Source organism: Populus alba, chromosome 14 (assembly GCF_005239225.2).
Source record: "Populus alba chromosome 14, ASM523922v2, whole genome shotgun sequence".
Lineage (NCBI taxonomy): Eukaryota > Viridiplantae > Streptophyta > Magnoliopsida > Malpighiales > Salicaceae > Populus > Populus alba.
In genome coordinates this window covers 16,961,903-16,981,016 of record NC_133297.1, presented here as the reverse complement: position 1 = coordinate 16,981,016, position 19,114 = coordinate 16,961,903, and the positions used below count along the sequence as shown (strand labels likewise).

At 31.8% G+C, this 19,114-nt stretch overlaps 3 protein-coding genes across 5 annotated transcripts; 1 reads left to right on the top strand and 2 right to left on the bottom strand.

Moving 5' to 3' along the window:
• Positions 1-499: 499 nt before the first annotated feature.
• Positions 500-1,608, bottom strand: LOC118055065 (photosystem I reaction center subunit XI, chloroplastic). The gene is made up of 2 exons (XM_035066893.2): positions 1,342-1,608; positions 500-1,137 (listed from the first exon to the last, which is right to left on the bottom strand). Exons 1-2 carry the CDS (start codon positions 1,498-1,500, stop codon positions 646-648), a joined length of 651 nt encoding a protein of 216 aa, XP_034922784.1. The 5' UTR covers positions 1,501-1,608; the 3' UTR covers positions 500-645.
• Positions 1,609-9,338: 7,730 nt separating this feature from the next.
• LOC118041113 (uncharacterized) lies at positions 9,339-15,620 on the top strand. 2 transcript variants are annotated; one of them, XR_012167937.1, is made up of 10 exons: positions 9,339-9,506; positions 9,871-9,961; positions 10,273-10,352; positions 10,805-10,907; positions 11,033-11,189; positions 11,405-11,533; positions 11,697-11,783; positions 12,595-12,639; positions 15,016-15,272; positions 15,394-15,620. XR_012167937.1 is itself a non-coding variant. In XM_035048250.2 (9 exons), the coding sequence occupies exons 1-9, from the start codon at positions 9,383-9,385 to the stop codon at positions 15,154-15,156; spliced, it is 957 nt and encodes a 318-aa protein (XP_034904141.1). In that variant the 5' UTR covers positions 9,339-9,382; the 3' UTR covers positions 15,157-15,445. The 2 variants fall into 2 exon arrangements, 1 of the variants encoding a protein (XP_034904141.1); XM_035048250.2 differs by having other exon boundaries at positions 15,016-15,445.
• LOC118041117 (ubiquitin-like-conjugating enzyme ATG10) lies at positions 15,560-17,976 on the bottom strand. 2 transcript variants are annotated; one of them, XM_035048263.2, is made up of 6 exons: positions 17,695-17,960; positions 17,545-17,595; positions 17,372-17,455; positions 17,097-17,196; positions 16,671-16,768; positions 15,560-16,094 (listed from the first exon to the last, which is right to left on the bottom strand). In XM_035048263.2, exons 1-6 carry the CDS (start codon positions 17,857-17,859, stop codon positions 15,894-15,896), a joined length of 699 nt encoding a protein of 232 aa, XP_034904154.1. In that variant the 5' UTR covers positions 17,860-17,960; the 3' UTR covers positions 15,560-15,893. The 2 variants fall into 2 exon arrangements, with proteins under 2 accessions (XP_034904154.1, XP_034904172.1); XM_035048281.2 differs by lacking the exon at positions 15,560-16,094 and adding an exon at positions 16,101-16,546 and having other exon boundaries at positions 17,695-17,976.
• Between the last annotated feature and the right edge of the window lie 1,138 nt (positions 17,977-19,114).

The window sequence follows — 19,114 nt, the reverse complement described above, 5'->3', positions numbered from 1 at the left end:
ATTCAACTCACACTCTAAAATATTAATTCAAGCCCTTAAATCCTTCGACCTTTCTCAAATTAAAAGGTTAAGTTTAAACTGAAATTCTTGTTATTTTTGGAGGAAGTCACGATAGAAAGAACGAAAAGAGAGAGAAACAAATCCACAAACTTTTTTTAAAATATCTAGGTCAGTTGGGTGAGGTTTGAGCTGAAATTTGCGTTTGGATTTGTTGGGTTAAAACATGGTTCCTACAATCCCTTGCTTTTGGCATTCTTTTTCATTTTCTTTACCTCGTGTAAATTTAAATCCCCATTAATTTCATGACCTCAATCTCACATATTTTTGACGAGAAATAAGAACCAAAAGAGAAGAAAATTTGTGAAAGGAAAACGACCCTCTAGCTTGAAGATCGTAGTGGGTGGAATTTGTAAACGAATGTGTTGCTTTTAAAAGAGAGTGCATGAGTAGTAGTAGTAGAGTTCGTAGCAAATGCTTAAATGGTTAAATACGTGCAACAAGCAAACAATTCCAATTTCTTGATCATACATTGATGTTCATCGAGACAAACATATTGCAGTTTCCATTTGCAAATGGCTATCCCAAATAAGTAAATATACATTGACAGAGAGAGTTGCAACAAACAAAGAAAAACGTAGATTTTCTCTACTTAACATAGTAAGGAAGGTTTATGACGTAGAGAAGGAAATATGCCCAGGTGACACCAGAAATCCCACCAAAGAAGAATCCTCCAGTGAACTTGGCCCAGCCATCTGCAGTTTGCAACTGGTCAGGCACCTTCTTCCTTCCAGTCAAGGTTAGACTTGGGGCAATGGATGGCTCCCCTTCAGTGAAGGATGCAGCTCCATACATGGTCAAGCAAAGGCTTAGGATTACGATCAGACCACCGGCAGCCAAAGATCCAGCAGCACCTGCATACTCTGTGTTCCTCAGTGGACCAGCCTTGACAAACGGACCTACGAGGAGGAAGCCATGAGCCAGCCCCACCTCGATTCCGCGGAGAAGTGGACTGACTGCTGTCCTGTAGGCGGGGAGGTTGGACAGGTACCATGCAATCAGCGGGCTTGATGTAACGGGAGTCTCAAGACTTCCGATGAAGGGGTCGCCATTGATTGGTTGAACCACTTGGTAAGTTGGCTGCAAGATTTGAACAAAGGATGTCCTTATTATCAGGAGCCCTTTTTATCCATTTCGATTTTCCACTACAAGTTATAACTTTTGACATAACAGAAGTACATGGTCAGCAACTAACTGGTTGTGCTCGGAGCATCTAAACAACAATAGTACTAGCTAGACATGGTCAGCAAGAAAAGGCAGGCAGGAGAAAAGAATGTTTCTTACCTTGTCTGCTTGAACGGCTTTGACAGTGAAGCTTCTCTTGTTGGGCGAAACTCTAAATGGAGCTCCAGAAATGCCCCTGGGGATGGCAAGCCTCCTTCCTAGAGATGGGGCAAGGCTGCTTTTGAGCTGGCTGGCCATTGGAGAAGCAGTAGTGGCCATTTGACTGCCTTCTTTTTTCTTTTGTTAAAACAGCTTGGAGTATGGAGCGTCCAAATATGCAGGCAACACGAGGAAGGAAGGTGTCTGATTCTCTTGAGTTAAGCTAAAAGAGAATCTATTGCTTACAAACTTGTGGCTGTTATTGGTGAGGTGTCAAACTTGTTCAATGTCCATTGGAGGGATTTCATTTGCAACCTTATCCATAGCCCTATCTACAATTGCAAAACGTGTTGACATGGTGAGGCTAAGGAGATTGCTTTTTAGAAAAAAGAAAAGAAAAAAAATGAATGAAAATGTTAGGGAAAACTTTAAAAAAGTTTACTCAAGTGATTTCTTTCTTCTTTTTCTTTTCATGTAGAAAAATGAATTTACTAAAACATCCCAATTACAAGAACAAACTATATAAAAAAATTAAGATACAAATGTTTTATGTCTCTTTGCATGGTTTTTTAGTTTATCATTTCAGTTCCACATGATGCAGGGCAAAGTTCTTAGGAACTCTAATGGAGTTTCATGTGACTACTTATTAATTTTATTAGCTAGAACTAAAGGGAAGAATCTTATTGAAAATCCATTGAGACATTATGGATCTAACTAATATTTTGATTTTATAGTAATTATAATAAATATCCATAACAATTTCAATGATCGATATTCTCTAGTAAAAAATATATTTTTAAGTAAAAACCTGCTTTTTTTTTCATGAATTTGAATATCTTTTTTTGAATGAAAACATGTCTTTATTATCATAATAAAAGTTTTTTAAATAAAAAAAATATCATAGTTTCAATATAAAAAAAAAACAAAAAATAAATCATGCCTCTATAATTTATACACAACTAATTGTAAAAAAAAAAAAGAATGATTAATTTGAGAAATTAAATAAAAAATAACTAAAAATATATTTTATTTTCACTGTGTTTTCTTGAAAAAGTCTTTGAAAAATTTACATATTAAATTCACATATAATTATTTTTAAAATAATTATTAATATTAACATAAAAGAATATAACTATATTTAAAAGTTATGGCATATATATATATATATATATATATATATATATATATATATATATATTTGTGTGTGTGTGGACAACAAGTTATCCATCCAATTTTTTTAAAAAAAAAAAATATTATTGGCAACATGTTATTTACTTGAGGAAACAACATGTCATCTTCTATTTTGTTCTCCAACTACCACTGATAGCTAAAGAGTTGGCATTCAAGTGTTGGACTCCCAAAACTCATATTTCAACCAAATTTCACCAAAAAAAATACATCAATAAACTAATTTTTTAACTTGGATGACCTATAATCACATTAAAAACTAAAATCCAAACTAAATTCAAAAAAACTTCATATAAAAAAATTTAATATAACCCATTCTACTTTTTCTAGCATTTTTGAAGGAAACAAAAAAAAAACAACTTTCTTGAACATCTCTCTCTAACACGAATTTATTGACACTAAGATTATTATTTTTTTGCCAATCAATTTTTTTATGGCTTAAATGTGATCCGTCATGCCATTTCTCTCTCTTCCCTAATTTTCATTTGCTTTCTCTCTACTTTCTTAACATACCGGAACTAAAGTGTGAAAAAAATAAATTTTAAGACTAATACATAAAATCCTAATTTTGTTTTATTTTTAGTCAACTGAGTAGTGTGTGGGTTGTGCACGCGCACGTGGCCCAGTGGTATTTTTTTGGTGATTTCTGATGTTTTCTACCCTAAGGTCAATTTCATGGACTCCAAATTTTACAAGATAGACATTTCAGCCCCTGCTGCGATGTCCACCAAGGTGCAACAATTGATGTAAGAGGTTTTAAAGGATATGAATAATAGGATTTGAATCTGTTGAAGTAAGATCATGTGAAAGGCCTAGAAAACACATTTATAGACCAAATGGATAGTGCATGATAGGTAATGCAACACATACACCCTCAACATAAAAAGAAAATGTATAATATTAATGCATAGAAAAGAAGAAGAAAAAAGGGTAGTTTTTATGGCTGAGCCAAATAAATAAATAAATAAAAGAGTTAGTTAACTATATCTTGATTTTTAAAGGAGTTCGATAATGAAATAGTGGTTTTTTAATTAATGTCTTCGAGTAACCTTGATGAAAATATTGATAGTATTACAAAGGTTTAAGAAGTATTGGTTGAATTTACAGATTTGATACCAGAAAAGTTGAATCAATGCTACCTCTAATGTCAAATCTCCAGCGCCAAATCAATCTAATTTTTTGTTCAAACTTGCCAAATAGTTTAGCATAATGACTCGATTCTAAAGAGTTGCAATGTTAGGTGATAGAGTTGCTAGAGATATCATATAGTTTATGCGTATAGACAGTAGACCGATCTACTAAATCATTATAAAGTATATGTACCTTATACCATAATTGGATGAGATGTTAGATTAGCTAGTTAGTTCTAAGTTCTTCTCTAAAACTGACCTTAAAAACGGTTACCACTATATTCAAATCAAGCTAAAGGATGAGTAAAAGATGGCGTTTAAGATGCAGCATTGGTTAATGAGTAGATGATGATGTCATTTAAACTATCCAATACACTAAGTATCTTCATTTAATTCATACATCGTGTGTTGTGGACCATTCATGGGCAAGTTTATGGTGGTTTACTTTGATAATATTTTGATTTATAGTCCATCATTAGATTATATTTAAAGCATCAATGAGCTATTTTTTATATATTAAAGCACGAGCAATTATTTATAAATGATAAGAAATGCATGTTCTTTACTAATACCATCACTTTTTTAGGTTTTATTGTTTTTGTTGATGGTGTGCATGTTAATCAAGCCAAGGTGGAAGCTATTTTGGAGTGTCCCACTTTTAAAAACATTCATAATGTTAACAGTTTTTATGAGTTAGCCTATTTCTATAGGCAGTTCATTCATAATTTTAGTTTTTTTAAATTATACATTATAGATTACTTTAAAGGGCACACTTTCTAATGAATAGAAGAAGTGAAAGCCAACTTTTAATTAGTGAAATAAAAGATTATTGAATCTCTTGTCCTAGTTCTTCCTAACTTTGATAGGTTATTTGAGGTGAATTATAATGCTTCAAGTTTAAAGATTGAAGGTTTTCTTAGCCAAAAGGATAATCTTAAGGTATTTTTCAATGAGAACTAACAAGTTCCAAAAAGAACACTTTATGTAAAACCTTAAGTTTTATGTCATTATTGAGTCATTAAAATATTAGTGACACTTCTTGTTACATAAAGAGTTCATACTAATTGCTAATCATGAGGCTTTAAAGTACATATAAGCATAGTAAGTTAAGTCATCAATATGCTAAAAAGATATCCTATCTTTAGGAATTCACTTTTTCCTTTAAAAACCAATCTAACAACCTTAACAAGGTAGATGATGCATTAAAGAGGCTCATATTCTCCCAAACACCATGTACACCTAGATTATAGGGTTTAATACTTTTCATGACTTGTACCTAAAAGATCTATCATTTAGATATATTTATTTTGAGTTATCTACTAATGCTAAACAAGGTGATTATATGCTTGTTAATAGTTACTTGTTTTGCGTTATATAATTGAGTATTCTTAGTTATGTCTTTATGGAGTATATAATTTGTGAATTATATTAGAATGGTCACTTCGAGCGTAATAAGATGTCGGCCTTATTATCATCTAATTATTTTTAGCCTGAGATGTCGGGTTAAATGTTAAAATTTATGAATAGGTGTATCACATATAAGTGGTTTGAGGGTTCTTTCATTAATGTTGGTTTGCTCACTTCTTTGTCCATACTTGATGCTCATTAGTTAGATGTTAGCATAGATTTCATGTTAGGTTTGCCTTGTATCCAACATGCTTAGGAATCTATTTTGGTGATACTGAACAAGTTCTTTAAGATAGTCTATTTTCTTACTTCTAGAAAAATTATGAATGTTACCTAGATTGCACATCTTTACTTTAAAAGGATGGTTCATTTCTACGAGGTTTTGAGGTCTATTACTTAAAACCAAGATACCAAGTTTATAAGCAATTTCTAGAAGAGTTTATGGAATAAGTTGAGAACTCAATTGGATTTTATTAATGCCTATCATCCTCAAACAAATAAACATGAAAAAGTGGTGAGTTAAAGATCAGGGAATCTACCATAAAGTTTAGCAGAAAACAAACCACATAAATGAGATCTTATCTTGTTAAAAGATGAGTTTGCTAATAACATATCCAAAAAACAAACCACTTAGCTGAGGGGTTTTTTTTATGGTCAAAATCCATCAAGTATACTTGAATTAGAGCATATTATTCATGTTGGGACTTTGAATGTCCAAGTTAAAGACATGACATATTATCTTCATGAAATGCATGGTCAGGTCAAGCATATGATTTTTTACAGTCATACCAAATACAAAGCCCAGATAGACAACCAATGTAAGAAGGTCACTTTTGAGGTTGATGAATTGGCATGGGTAATATTTACTCATGTTTGGTTTCATGTTACATAATGTAAAGGGATTCAAGAGAGGAAGATTAATTTTTGTAAGGTGTTGTAGAAGATCAATGGCAATGCCTACAAACTTTGCCTTCTTATATATCTAAAGACCTTTAACATCTTTAATATGTAGCATTTATTCTCATGTTTAATGGATGGTTAGAACTCGATGACAAGTTCTCTCCAATACTAGGAGACTAATGTAGAAGGTTCTAGAGGACTTGAATAGTTGAATATGAATTTATTACAATTAGATCACATAGAAATCTATCAGACTTATATATGGTTCAAGTGGGCAACTTCAAGCCTAATAAGAGGTTTAGTCAAGTCAAATGACCTGTTTAATGAAAAATAGTGTGTTTTTATCCGGCCATTGGATTAAGCTTAAATATTTTCAGGATATTCTACAGACCTTGTTTTATAGTGGATCGATTGGTTATAATTATTCGATGTTAGGAAGGTCATCAAATTAGGCCTAGAATATGTCTCTCTCTCTCCTTTTTAGTTTTATTTTTTTTCTTATTTAATTTTAGATTTTGGCTTTTAATTTTTCTATGGTTCTTTTTTTTTTCTTTCTAGTTAAGGTAGATATTTGCAGAAAAAATTTTATTCAAAAATTAGTAGTGTGGCTAGGGTTCTTATTTAGCCTATTTTGTGAATTTTATCTTTGTGTGTCCTATAAATCCTAATCTAGTTAATTCAAGCTGCATCACTTATCCATCAGTCAATATCAAAATATTTTAACTAATTATATATAAACACCAAACCTTTATTTAAAAAGAGAAAAATATAATACACATAGAAGTAGACTCCTAAAAAAAAATGAGGCAAAAGAAAGAGAAAATTCTATAAACATTTAGATCTAGACAAAAATCTAGATTCCACCTATAAAACATACTAATGATGTAATATAAATAAAAAATTATATCTTTATTAAAAACAAATCAAGATCTATAAAATAAAAATTTAAAAATACTAAAGAAAAAGAAAAGGAGGTAGAAAAGAAAAAAGAAAAGAGAAGAAAAGGATTTGTGTTGAACACTTACCAAAATAAAGAGGCAACGATCCTTAGATAAATAAGGATATTTTATGTTATCATATAACATTAAGTTTACACAATGAAAACATTTACTTATAACTTGTTTGGAACCCTCTAAATTGAAACTTACAACTTATTTGGAACTCTCTGAAGTGAATTCACTTCAAAGGTTAAATAATTTTTTATGTTTAAAACTTTTTTAAGGGTATTGATTTTAAATTCTAAATTGATTCATAAAAAAGAAGTAAAAGTAAATCATAAGAGAGACTCTCTAATTTTGCTACAATAAACTTTTTATTTGAAAATAATATTTCAAAAATACCCATTTTAATTGAAATCCTATTTTAAAGAGAGAGGGAGAAGATGAAGCCGGTGGTGTTGATGATGGTGTCGAATAATATATAGAAGTCAATGATGATGACGATTGACAAGTTCCATCATAAACTATACAATTTATACATCAATCAAACCTCTAAGTTTATGACTTACGACAAAAACAAGTTCTATAATATTGGTGATCGAGTTAGTCCTCTCTAACTCTCCTTCTTACTCTTTTTTTTTGTTCTCTTTCTTCTTCTTCTTCTTCTTATTTTTTTTTATTATTAGAAATAATTGATTGATTAATCAAACAAATAAAGAAATTAAATTAGATGAAAAGGAGAAACCTTTAATTTTTTTGGATCAATGATATTAGGTGGGTTTTTATGTTAGATTGGATCATTAAATGTTGTTAAGCAAATAGAAGAATTGGATTGTTGTTGAAATTCTCAAGAAAGTAAAGAAAAATGTACATGCTAATAGTTGTCCTTATTTAATGTGTTGTTAGTTATTTTACATTAAAGGTTAATTTTAGTCACTAAAATCAAATAGTTTTTATTTTTATAAATATATAATGTAAACTCGATTTATTTATATAAAATATAGAAGGGGAAATTTAAAGATAAATCACAATATTCTCTTCGAAGCATTATGAAACAAAAAAAAAATATTAATTACCATTTTAATAAAAAGTGAACAAAACTATTTAAAGAAGAAGATAAAATGTATTAATTAAGATTTAAATAAAAAAATAATGTAAAATAAATAACATAAAAAATAAGGGAATGTATTAATGGAAATTTAAATAAAAATTAAATAAAAAGCTTAAAAAGTGGGAAGTTGATGTGACTCGCAAGCCAAGACAACACGAGTTGATGACTCATCATCTACACTTGTATTTATAATGGATAACAAGTGACTCTTCTATAATAGATTGGCTTATTATATTTTGCACTAATCTTAGGTCACCTTCAATAACCAAAAAATCAATATAGTTTTTGGATATTAAAAACACATTTTCAATTTGTTTTTACTTAAAAACAAAAAAAAAAAAACAAAAACCTAAAAACCTTAATAAACTCATTTTGAACCTCAAAAGAGCCTCTAATCTTTATATATATATAAAAAGAAAAGGATCTCAATCTACAAAGTATGGTTAAAAGACAAATCCACTCCCTTTGAACTCTTCTTAAAAAGACAAATTCATTAACATTAAGACGACATTTAGATAAGCTTTTATAATGGATATAATGTCTTCTTCCATGCACTCTTTATTCACAATATTTTTTGACATTGTTCTCTCTTAGCATACAGGGACTTAAATATGAAAAAAAAAATTAAAGTTTTGGATTGAAAAGTAAAATTTTAAAACAATAAGGACCAAATAAATAGGTAAACTAAAAGTTTAGGGAGTAAATTAAATTTTTTGGTGATCATATCCCATTGGAGTTTCTTTTTTTTCCTTAAATTTTATTATTATTTATTTATTTATTTTTAACTACCAATAAAATTGTGTTTTGAAAAATTTTAATTTTGAATTCATCATTGAAATATTCCTCCATGTTTTCCATATGAAGCAAATGCAAATTGAAAGAAATATGAACTTACAAAACCATGCTAGTATAACTCAGGATAATAAAAATATAAATAAAAAAAGTTTGAAGATCAAAATAATAAAAAGATGTGTTATTTGGTCACAATATAATGCTTAATGGAACTATTTCTTTTTTTAAGTATTTTTTTTAATATATTTGATAATTAAATTGTAAAGATATTTAAAAAAATCAATTTATTTATAATATTTATATTATCTAATTTCACCCATAGTTAAAGTCGGATAATTTGGATTTGCTTGACATATTTTAAGCAGACGAACCCTAGAGAATTGAAAGCGGATTTTGCGATTTTATTCGGTTTTTAAAAACTACATACAAGGCTACACGTCGTTTATAAATATTTACGACATGTCATCTCTGACTATAAAATAGGACGTAGATATGGGAGTGTGGCTGGAGCTAGACAGGAGCAGCGAAGGCAAAAAATGGCGCAGTATCTCAAGCTTCCCATTATTTTCTCACGCTCCGCCTGTAGTACTGAAAATTCAAGCTTGCTTCTCTTATCCAGATCCTACCACTGCCACTACTACGCTTCTAATCTTCCTCCAGGTCTTCTTCTCTTTCCCCCTTTCCCCATGCATCTTTCCATGCAGTCAGTAATTTTCACAAACACTTGGAGGCTTCATAAATTAACATCATAACAAAGGGAGTTTTTCTTTTATCATGATGACCCATTAGTCTTTAAGGGGATTTCTTTTCCTTAATGTTGTTGCTGTTGATGATGATGATGATGATGGTGATTATTATTATTATTATTATTATTATTATTATTATTATTTATGGGGTGGGTGTTTGATTTTCTTCAAATTGATTTGCTAATTGATGAAATAACAGACTTGTTCATTTCTGAGCTGCAGCTTCTTAACATGCATTATCATTATTATTGTTGTTATTTCCTTTCTTGAACTTTCAGTTAGATGGGTCAAACCAGAAATGCACTGTAGTCCAATTAGAAGCTTTGCTGCTGCTCCTGCTAAGGCTGGAAAGTTTCAACTACCTAAAAAGTAAGCTAAGCTATCCTTCCTCTTCTCATTATGTTTCCCATGTTATACCATACATACATTTCCATGCTTACTTCCCATTGCTTTCGCTTGCTTGCTCAGCTTGTTAATTTTAGTCATGCTTTTATCCACCATAGTAAGTGCTTATAAGAGACAGGAAATAGCATTAAACTACAATTTTTTCTAATTTAAACACCATGTATTCAGGAATCAAGAAAGGACGGTAAGTTGTGCAATTAGTGTCGGAACTTGTCTCAAAAGCTCTTTTATATATTCTTTTCATTGTTTCACTTTTTTACTTTTGACAATTTCAGGAAACGGAGGCTGGATGAAATATGTCTTGAAAGGTTCCAGCAATACAGCCGAACATTTATACAATCATGGATTTTACAAGGTTAGCCATATTCTTGAATTGGTGATCACCTCAAGGTTTTAGTCCGCTGCAAGCTAAGCAATTGAATAACCTTTTTCAATAACTGGTGAAATAACTTAATTGTATTATCAACATTCTCTAGCCCTATGATTTAGTTACTTTGACAAGGAAGAGGTTATAAATCCAGTTTTTCTCCCATGAATATTATGGGAAACAAATAACTGGTATGGATTTTAGCTAATGTAAGTCTGCCACAAAGTGTTGTTATTGTTGCACATTACTAGTTTCCTCTGTATGAGCATGGCAATTTGTGTTGCTTAATAGCTGAGTTTGTTCATATACTACCATGTAACAGTGTCATGTCTGAGAGATAGCCTGCTTTGTAAACTCCTCAATTTTCATTCATCGTCGTAATATTAAGCATAGTTGATGTTGGGAGTTTGAGTTTAATAGTTTGATATGTTTTGGTGTAGGTAAAGTATTTGTGGATGGAAAGGTGGCGAACAAAGCTGGCACACCTGTGTCTGAGAAATCTGTTGTTGAGATAATTGCTGAAGTTCCAAAATATGTATGTAGGTGATTACCCCCCCTGAAACAACTCGTAATGCAATTTGAATACATGAAATTCCAGTCTGCAGTAAATTTGGTCAGGGTTGTGAGGCTTGAAGTGTTGAACTTTACTTTTTGGTTTGCTAATCCAGGGCAGGATATAAACTAGAAGCTGCCATTGAACAACTGGATGTTGATGTAGCTGGCAAAGTAGCTCTGGATTCAGGATTGTCCACTGGAGGATTTACTGATTGCTTGCTTCAGAATGGTGCATCATTTGTTTATGGAGTTGATGTAGGTTATGGACAGGTATGTAAATCTTTATTTTTTATTATAGCAAATTTATATGGACTTTTGTTCTAGAAATGATGGCGTAGCTGACCTTTAAACAGGAAACTCTTACTAGTAAGATCATGACTTTTGTTGCTCTATAAATGATAGTGTATGCAACCTTTAGACATCAAAGTCTTGGTGGTGGTTTCTTAGTGGCTGTTGATAAATATTTACAGTGACTTCCACATCAGGTGGCAGACAAGATACGTCGAGATGAACGTGTTTGTGTGATAGAAAGAACAAACTTAAGATACCTCTCTGAACTCCCCCAAAAAGTTGATTTGGTGACTCTGGACCTCTCATTCATCTCTATTCTCCTGGTAAGCCTTCAAACATTGGTAAAATAGTTTCTTGCTATATTTACAGATTTTTGACTGTTTCATTCAGCCACTCCTTTTTCTCCTTTCATGGGAGAGGCCTCTTTAGTCCAAGGTTGTGTTATACCTTTTTGTGGTGCTTCAAAGACTTTAGTTATTTTTGCAGGTCATGCCTGCTGTAGTCAATGTCATGAAGGAAGAGGCAACGTTAGTGACCCTGGTTAAACCCCAATTTGAAGCTCGCAGATCTCAAGTAAGAAAGTAGAATTTTAATATTCCTGTCTTTAAATTTTAACTGCTATCCAATTGTAATCCAGATTATTGTTCAAAATTGAATCTATGAAGTGTGTCTACACAAAACTTGAAAGAAAACCTTTCTAATTTTTTGGTAATAATGCTTTAGGTTTACCTTTTTTCTCTAAAAAATACTTGTAAAGACTTCTTTAGGTTTACCTTTGTTTATGATTGTCTTCACCATTCAATTATGGCTAAAGAAAGATGTTTCATATTAGTTAAATTTGATTATTTTTTCATGCAGAACCATTTACAATAAAGGTGAAAAGTTTAGGCTTTGGCTTAAGATTTCAAATTCCAATCAAGCAAGAGCATTAACATAGCAGCCTTTTGCATAGCCCAATTTATGCACTTTTTTTTCTTTTTTCTTTTTACCAGAATTTGCCACATAATTTAATAAACATTACAGCAGACTTAAGTGGAAGAAAGTTTTAAACATGCCTTGCTGGTGGAGTAGTAGTTTATCCTAATTTTTTTTGTTTTTCAGTTTTTTGTATGTCATGACCGTCGGTCTACATCAGTGAGGAGTACTAGTAGTGTACATGATATACAATGAGGGGGCCGTTTTATGTTTGAAAAACACTTTCCAATAACTTTAGTTTCTTTTACGAATGGCTGGCTATATGTGGACTCGTAGCGTGCCTTTTTCTTAGGCTTGAGTTGATACAAATGGTCTTTTCATTTTATTTTGCAAGTTAGCCTTTGTTCTTTCTTGGAGAACGCTGTTTAATTATCATCTCCAGAATAAATAATTCATAGTCCCTTCTCAGGTAGGAAGTGGCGGGATAGTAAGAGATTCCCAAGTCCACCAAGAGGTATGCATCCCCCGGGCCATCTCTAAATCTTTCATTAGATTGGGTTTCGCAACATGATTCTCAAGATTTTCAATTCACAATATATATATTTATAAAAAATATATAGGGTGTGGGATATCCACTCCAGAGAATTTACCATGGATTGTAATAGTAAAATAACGTTTTTGCCTTTCCTCAAATCAAGTCAGAAGACTAAGTTCAGGAGAAGACTAAGCTCAGGAGTAAAGTCTTTTCCATGTGATCCATATGTCATTCTCATTTTTGGTAGGGATACAAACGTATTTTCATCTTTCTTTTTAGCAATGAAAAACCGTGTTTTTGGTTGCCAGAGGCTTTTTTGAGATTTTATGTTTTTTTACATAGTTTAACTGCCACCTTACCCTTTATGTCAGAATCAATTAAGCCTTTCTGTTGGGGCATTTATGTATTTTCATTATTACAGTGAAATCACAAAGTTAACTTTTATCTCATAATTTTTTAAGGCTTGATTTTGGGGCAATTTCATGTTTTCACGTGAGTGTTTTTAGTTATAAATAGGTTAGTTAAGAGGTAGATTAGTCTTTTAAAGTGAAAAAAACAAAGTTGTCATGTGCATGGGAGAGATCATCGGGCTTCGGCGGCGCGGCACCTTCATATGACAACCAAACAAATCTCTAGTTGTGTCATTGGATTCCTCATAATGTCCTTTTTCATCCTAGGTGACGCTTGTTATTTTTTTATGGATTGATTGTCATTAGAGATATTTTCTCTCTCTCTATCTTCTCTCTTCTCCTTCGAGATTCGTGCCTAACATTTAAAATATCAAGACAATCCCCTTGATTGGGTATGTTTGTGTATTGGTCTATATTTTTTTTTGTTGTTTTAATTTTTATCTTTAGTCTTTTTGTGAGTTTTTTTTCCGATTATATTCTTCAATCTAGAATTTTTATTTTTCAATTTGATAGATTTAGCCCTGGTTCTTTTTTTTTTTTTTTTGCTTTTTTTGTAAACTTTCAATTGTTTTTAATTTTATCTTTCAATCAAGATTTTTAATTTGTTGATTTTATTTTTAGATTTGTTCCTTATTCTTTTAATTTTTTTTTTTGTTTCAAATTTTATCTTCGTTCTTATAATTTCTATTATTTCTTTTGAATTTTTTTTCATGCTTGTTTTTTTTTTTTTTTATTTCATCCTTTAACAGTTGATTTTTTTAAGTTTAAGAATTGTAGTTTTTCTGGATTTAGTGCCTCCAATCAAATGGCCTGGGTCACGGGTTTTATAAGCTGACTTGGGTTCCTGTATTTTCTTCTACTTTTTTTTCTTTTTTGGTCTCATTACTTGACGTTGGTTTTTTAAAAACAATAGGCTTCATGGTTTTCTTCGTTTTTCTTTTTATAGTTACTCGATTTCATGACCTAGCCCATGGATTTTACAGGTTAACCTAGGTGGTTTAGTCTTTTTTTTTTTTTTTCTTTAATAACTATTTTTTTCTTTTGGACCCTTTTGTGTTATTGAATTTTTTTTTTTTTATCTTTCAATATTTAATTTATTGAGAATTGATCTTTATGGTTTTTTCATATTTGGTATTTTTGATCATATGGCCCGAGTTTTATAAGCTAACAAGAGTTGACATCGGTTTTTTTTTTTTTACTTATTTTTGTTCCATATCATGAATCAATTTTGGTTTTTTTAAAAAATTGAATTTTGTAATTTTCTTTGTTTTCCTTTCGCAATAGGGTTATCTTGATCTCATAACATGACCCGTGAGTTTAGCGGGTTGACCTGAGTGGGCTCAAGCTTTTTTTTTTTTGCTTATAATTGTTATATTTCTAATCCTTTCCATCTCATGATTTAACAATGGTTTTTTTTAAAAAAATTAGGTTTTATTTTTTTTGTTTTATTTTTTATGGGGTTATACTGGTCTCATAACCTGACATGTAGGTTAGGCGGATTGGCCCGAGCAATCTCGAGTTGTTTTTTAACATATAATTGCTAATTTTTTTCTTTTTGTATGTTTGGTTTTTTTAAAAAAAAAAATTTAGTCACTGGGTAGTTAAAAATTGAGCTTTAAGGTTTTTTTTTTTTTTATGTTTATTGCTTCTTTTCAAATGACTTGGGTTACAGGTTTAATAGGTGAACATGGGATGATGTTTTTTTTTTTTCATTGTTTGTCATTGTTTTTTTTTCTTCTCTTTATTAGAACGTGTTTTTTTGTCAGCTGAGCATCATTTTTTTCTTCAAATTTTTTTTGTCCAGCCCGCGGTGAAGCGCAGGTTAAATAGCTAATTTGCTTCTAGACTCACTGGACAATTGAGATCATTCACAAAATAAACAAGAGTAGAAATTACTTGATATTGCTAAGCAAAAATATGGAATGAATTTGCTTCTAATGTTTAGGTTCTAGAGAAGATAACAAAAGGCGTGGAGGGCTTTGGATTCCGCAGCAATGGTTGGATTGAGTCTCCTCTAAAGGGTGCTGAGGGTAACATAGAATTTCTTGTGCACTTCAGTCGAATACATGAAAATAGTGCAGAATGATCACTACTGGCATGAAAAGAAAGACTTCGCATGATGCCAGAGGACCCCATGGATGAATTATGTTCCATGTGAAGTTCACTCACACCTTACAGAAACAAGAATCCATGGCTTCTAATGTATGTAAATTACATCCAGCTTTTTTTTTTTTCTAAATTGAAATCTCAAGAAATGCAAGATGTGATGCTATAACCCATCTCCTGTGACCTTAATTATGTGATTTTCTCGCACATGTTACAGTTGATTTGTTTTTGTTTTTTGCCTTCTGCTGGTGAGGAGTCCAGTTTGTCAAGCTCTATGCATTCTCCACCTTTCTGATGTAATTCTTGCTCTCCTGCGTCTGAGACAACTGACAATGTGTTCGATTTACAACTTAATGCATGTAATCTCTTGGAGAAAAACTACAGCCTTGCAATTGTAAAAGACAATTCTTGAATAAACCTTTACAGAAATATTTTGTTTATGAATTGAGGTTTACAGGCCTGCCATCTTTCAATCATCCATACAGCAGTCACCAAGATAGACAAACGAGGTGTGGATTATTGATCCAAATTTTATGGAAATCAAAAGGGTGTAAAACGCTTATGCAATAAGAAACGATTTCTAGGATCATCGATGAAGAATATAAACTATGGAACAAAAACACGAAAAACAGCCTGACATAAGACATGGGAATCGTCAAAATTGGATCCAGGATGCCTCCGTGCTGATTCATTTTTTGTCCGAAGCATTGCCGTCGATTACACTGATTTTTTCACCATTTCTAGGGGGGTCTTGAGACCAACCACCTGCCCAACGACCGAGAACCATGACACCAGATATAGTTCAATGGCCAGTCCATTCTTAGCTGCAACCTCATCGCCAAGGCAAAGCAACTTCATCCATTCACTGGTCCCACATGGATGTAATTTGTACCATGGCCTATTCAAGAATGGATGCTCCTGAATTGATAACATTCAACGAGTTACCATTTCCAAGTCCCGTGCATGACTCCAACAATTAAACACAAGTCTTTCTCAAGAAGAATTGACAAGTAATGCTTGATCAATATCCAAAATACATGCAGAAGCAGCTACTGGATAAAATTAGTATGTTATTTTTCATTATCCGGAGAGGGAAACTGTATGCAGTCAGTGCCCAAAGTCGTCGAATCCATGTGTATTATCCCTTCAATGTTTGCATCGCCGGACACCAGACAAGTGTAGATCTCATCATATAAACACTTAAGATATATTCATGAAATAAAAATGCTTCCAGCTTGATAGTGCTCAAAAAAATCAAAGATTTCTGTGAATCAACTGGTGCATTCCTTGATTATACAAAATCATATGCGTGGTACCCCCAACCCGAGCAAACATGGACTCACGCTTAAAAAACGGTCTCCTTGTTCATCCTACCAGAAACAAGGATCATATCTATCTAATGGTTTTGTTGCAATATAACAAACTTAGAGAAAACCAGAAAACAAATGTAGAGTGATAAGATAATTGAGAAGAAAAAAGAAGAAGAAAATGCACCTCCTGAGTTATGAAAGTCCACTTTGTTTCCAACAACACCTTCGAGGAGCAGGCTGGGAGGTCCTTTTCAATTTCATTCAACAGCAACGGCCTTCCATCTATACACTCAACAAAAATCAGTATGTTTAAACAACTCATTGACATCACTGTGAAAACAAGCATGGACACAATGGCTCAATTCCTCTGTCATTTACAGCTAGAAGCCTAGAATAATATCAGCCCAACATTTAGACTTGATCAATTCGTTGAATTAGCTTTAGTTAGATTACGTTGGATCATTTAGGATCAGTGACTGTAAGAATAGTTTGGTAAAGAGTCAGATGGAAGACATAACTCCAGATACCAAGATGTTCACAAAATTTAAGAGGCGTGCGTGCATAATATACATGTATGTCCATCAACATAGAGAAAGAGAGAAGCACATACCACTGCAGTATGCACGGAAATATAGCACAGGAACCCTGTATGATGCACTATAGACTATATGAAAATCGTAGTAATGCGCTTCATGACGATTGCTTTGAACCTGGCAGCAAAGGACAAGAACAACATCGATAATGGCAAGAAGATGAGAGTGAAAAAGGGGATAATTGTAACACATAACTTCCACAAGAGCAAGTTTCTAGGTACACAAGCTTAAGCCTGTATGAAGAAACAGTAACATAGAACATTGACTATCTGAGGAAGGAGGAAGGAAATACAAGTGTGGCACTATCAGCTGCCCCTTCTATCTCAGAGAAACCAGCCTCCTCTTCCACAGTGCAACTTACTTCTTCATTACTATCCTGTAAAAAAAATAAAAAATTCAATAACAATTTCTGGGGTTAAACTTAAGGAATTAGAGGTTCATTATATGATGAAGAACAGAGCAGACCTCAGCTGAGACAAGAACACAAATGCTCTCCAAAGACAAGTATCCCTCCACCTGGGAAAAGAAAGGAAAGATAAAACAAACAAAAAGTAAGAGAAGCAAAGGAGGAATTGAAGGTTAAAAAGAAATCGATAAGAAAGAAAGAACGGCAACATGTTGAGAAGAAGCAAGGAAAGGAGGTCCTTTTGGAGAATTAACCCAAAACCATGAAGGGGAAGAAGAGTTATTCCTCTCCCATCTCTCGGTAAAAACGTGAGCAGCAACAGAGAAATCATTCTGCGAGAGGGTTCCATCCCAAGACGAAGAAAAACAACTCATGATTTCGCCCACATGAGAAGATGTTTTTGCAATATATAAAATTATAAACAAACGCCCGTTGATTCTGATAGGTAGGCGACAATCAATCAAAGACTTGATTTTTTTTTTCTAAACCAGTAATATTAAATATTTAAGAAAAATAATAAGAAAAAACATGAGTTGTTAAATCATGATTTTAATTTGTAAATTTGAGGTGTTTTTTTTTTTTCATTTTATATTTTGTTGATGTTTAACAAAATTAATTACTTCCAACCATAATAACTGGTTTTTTAATTTTATTTTACAAATCAAGATGGTGTTTAGAATACTTAAATATATTAAAATAATATTTTTTTTTATTTTTTAAAAAAATTATTTTTAACATTAATATATAGTAATAAATAAAAAACTCCAGTTAATATTCAAAGTTTTCAAAAAATTTCATCGAGCTCTCTTTTTTGCAATTTTTCACTCAAGGACAGTAAAGGCGAGGAGATGATTTTATTATTTCATAAAAATAAAAAATAAAAAACAGAAGAAAAAGACGCGAACCCACTCCCATTGCTGCATCAAAATGACACTGAAAGCTAAGAAAATTCCTGGTGCCAGGCAATAGAGCGTGCATAGTGCAGTTAATTGCAGAGAATCATTTTGAGTAAAACATTTTTTAAATATTTTTATGAATTAATATTAAAATTAATTTTTTTAAAAATATTATTTTAATTAATTTATAAATAAAAAATATTTTAAAAAAACAACCACTTATTAATTAAATACACTTATGAATTACTATTTTCTTTTATTATTATTATTATTATTATTATTATGGTTATCCAAACCAATTTGCGTGTGCTTTAACTAATTTTACAGACTCTAAAGTTAACGACAATGTAAGCCTCCAATGATTTTGAGATTTGTGAGACTCGAACTGGTAATCTCTAAAAAACAAACCTAGTACCTGACCAATTGAGCTATACCCCTCAAGGTTTATGAATTACAATATATTTTATTATTATTCTTAATGTAGATGTCCAGACCAGTTTGCCCGTACCTCGACTAATTATATGGACCCTAAAATTAATGACTATATAAGTCTTTAATGACCATCATATTACCAACTACAAGACTCAAATTTAAAATTAAAAAAAAAAAATATTCCTAGACTGTTACCACTCTAACACCTTTTTATGAATTAGTCATAATCTTACTAGCATACAATGTTTAGCGCCTTAGAGTACTGCTTAGTAAGAACTATAAAAAAGAAAACACCTTATTC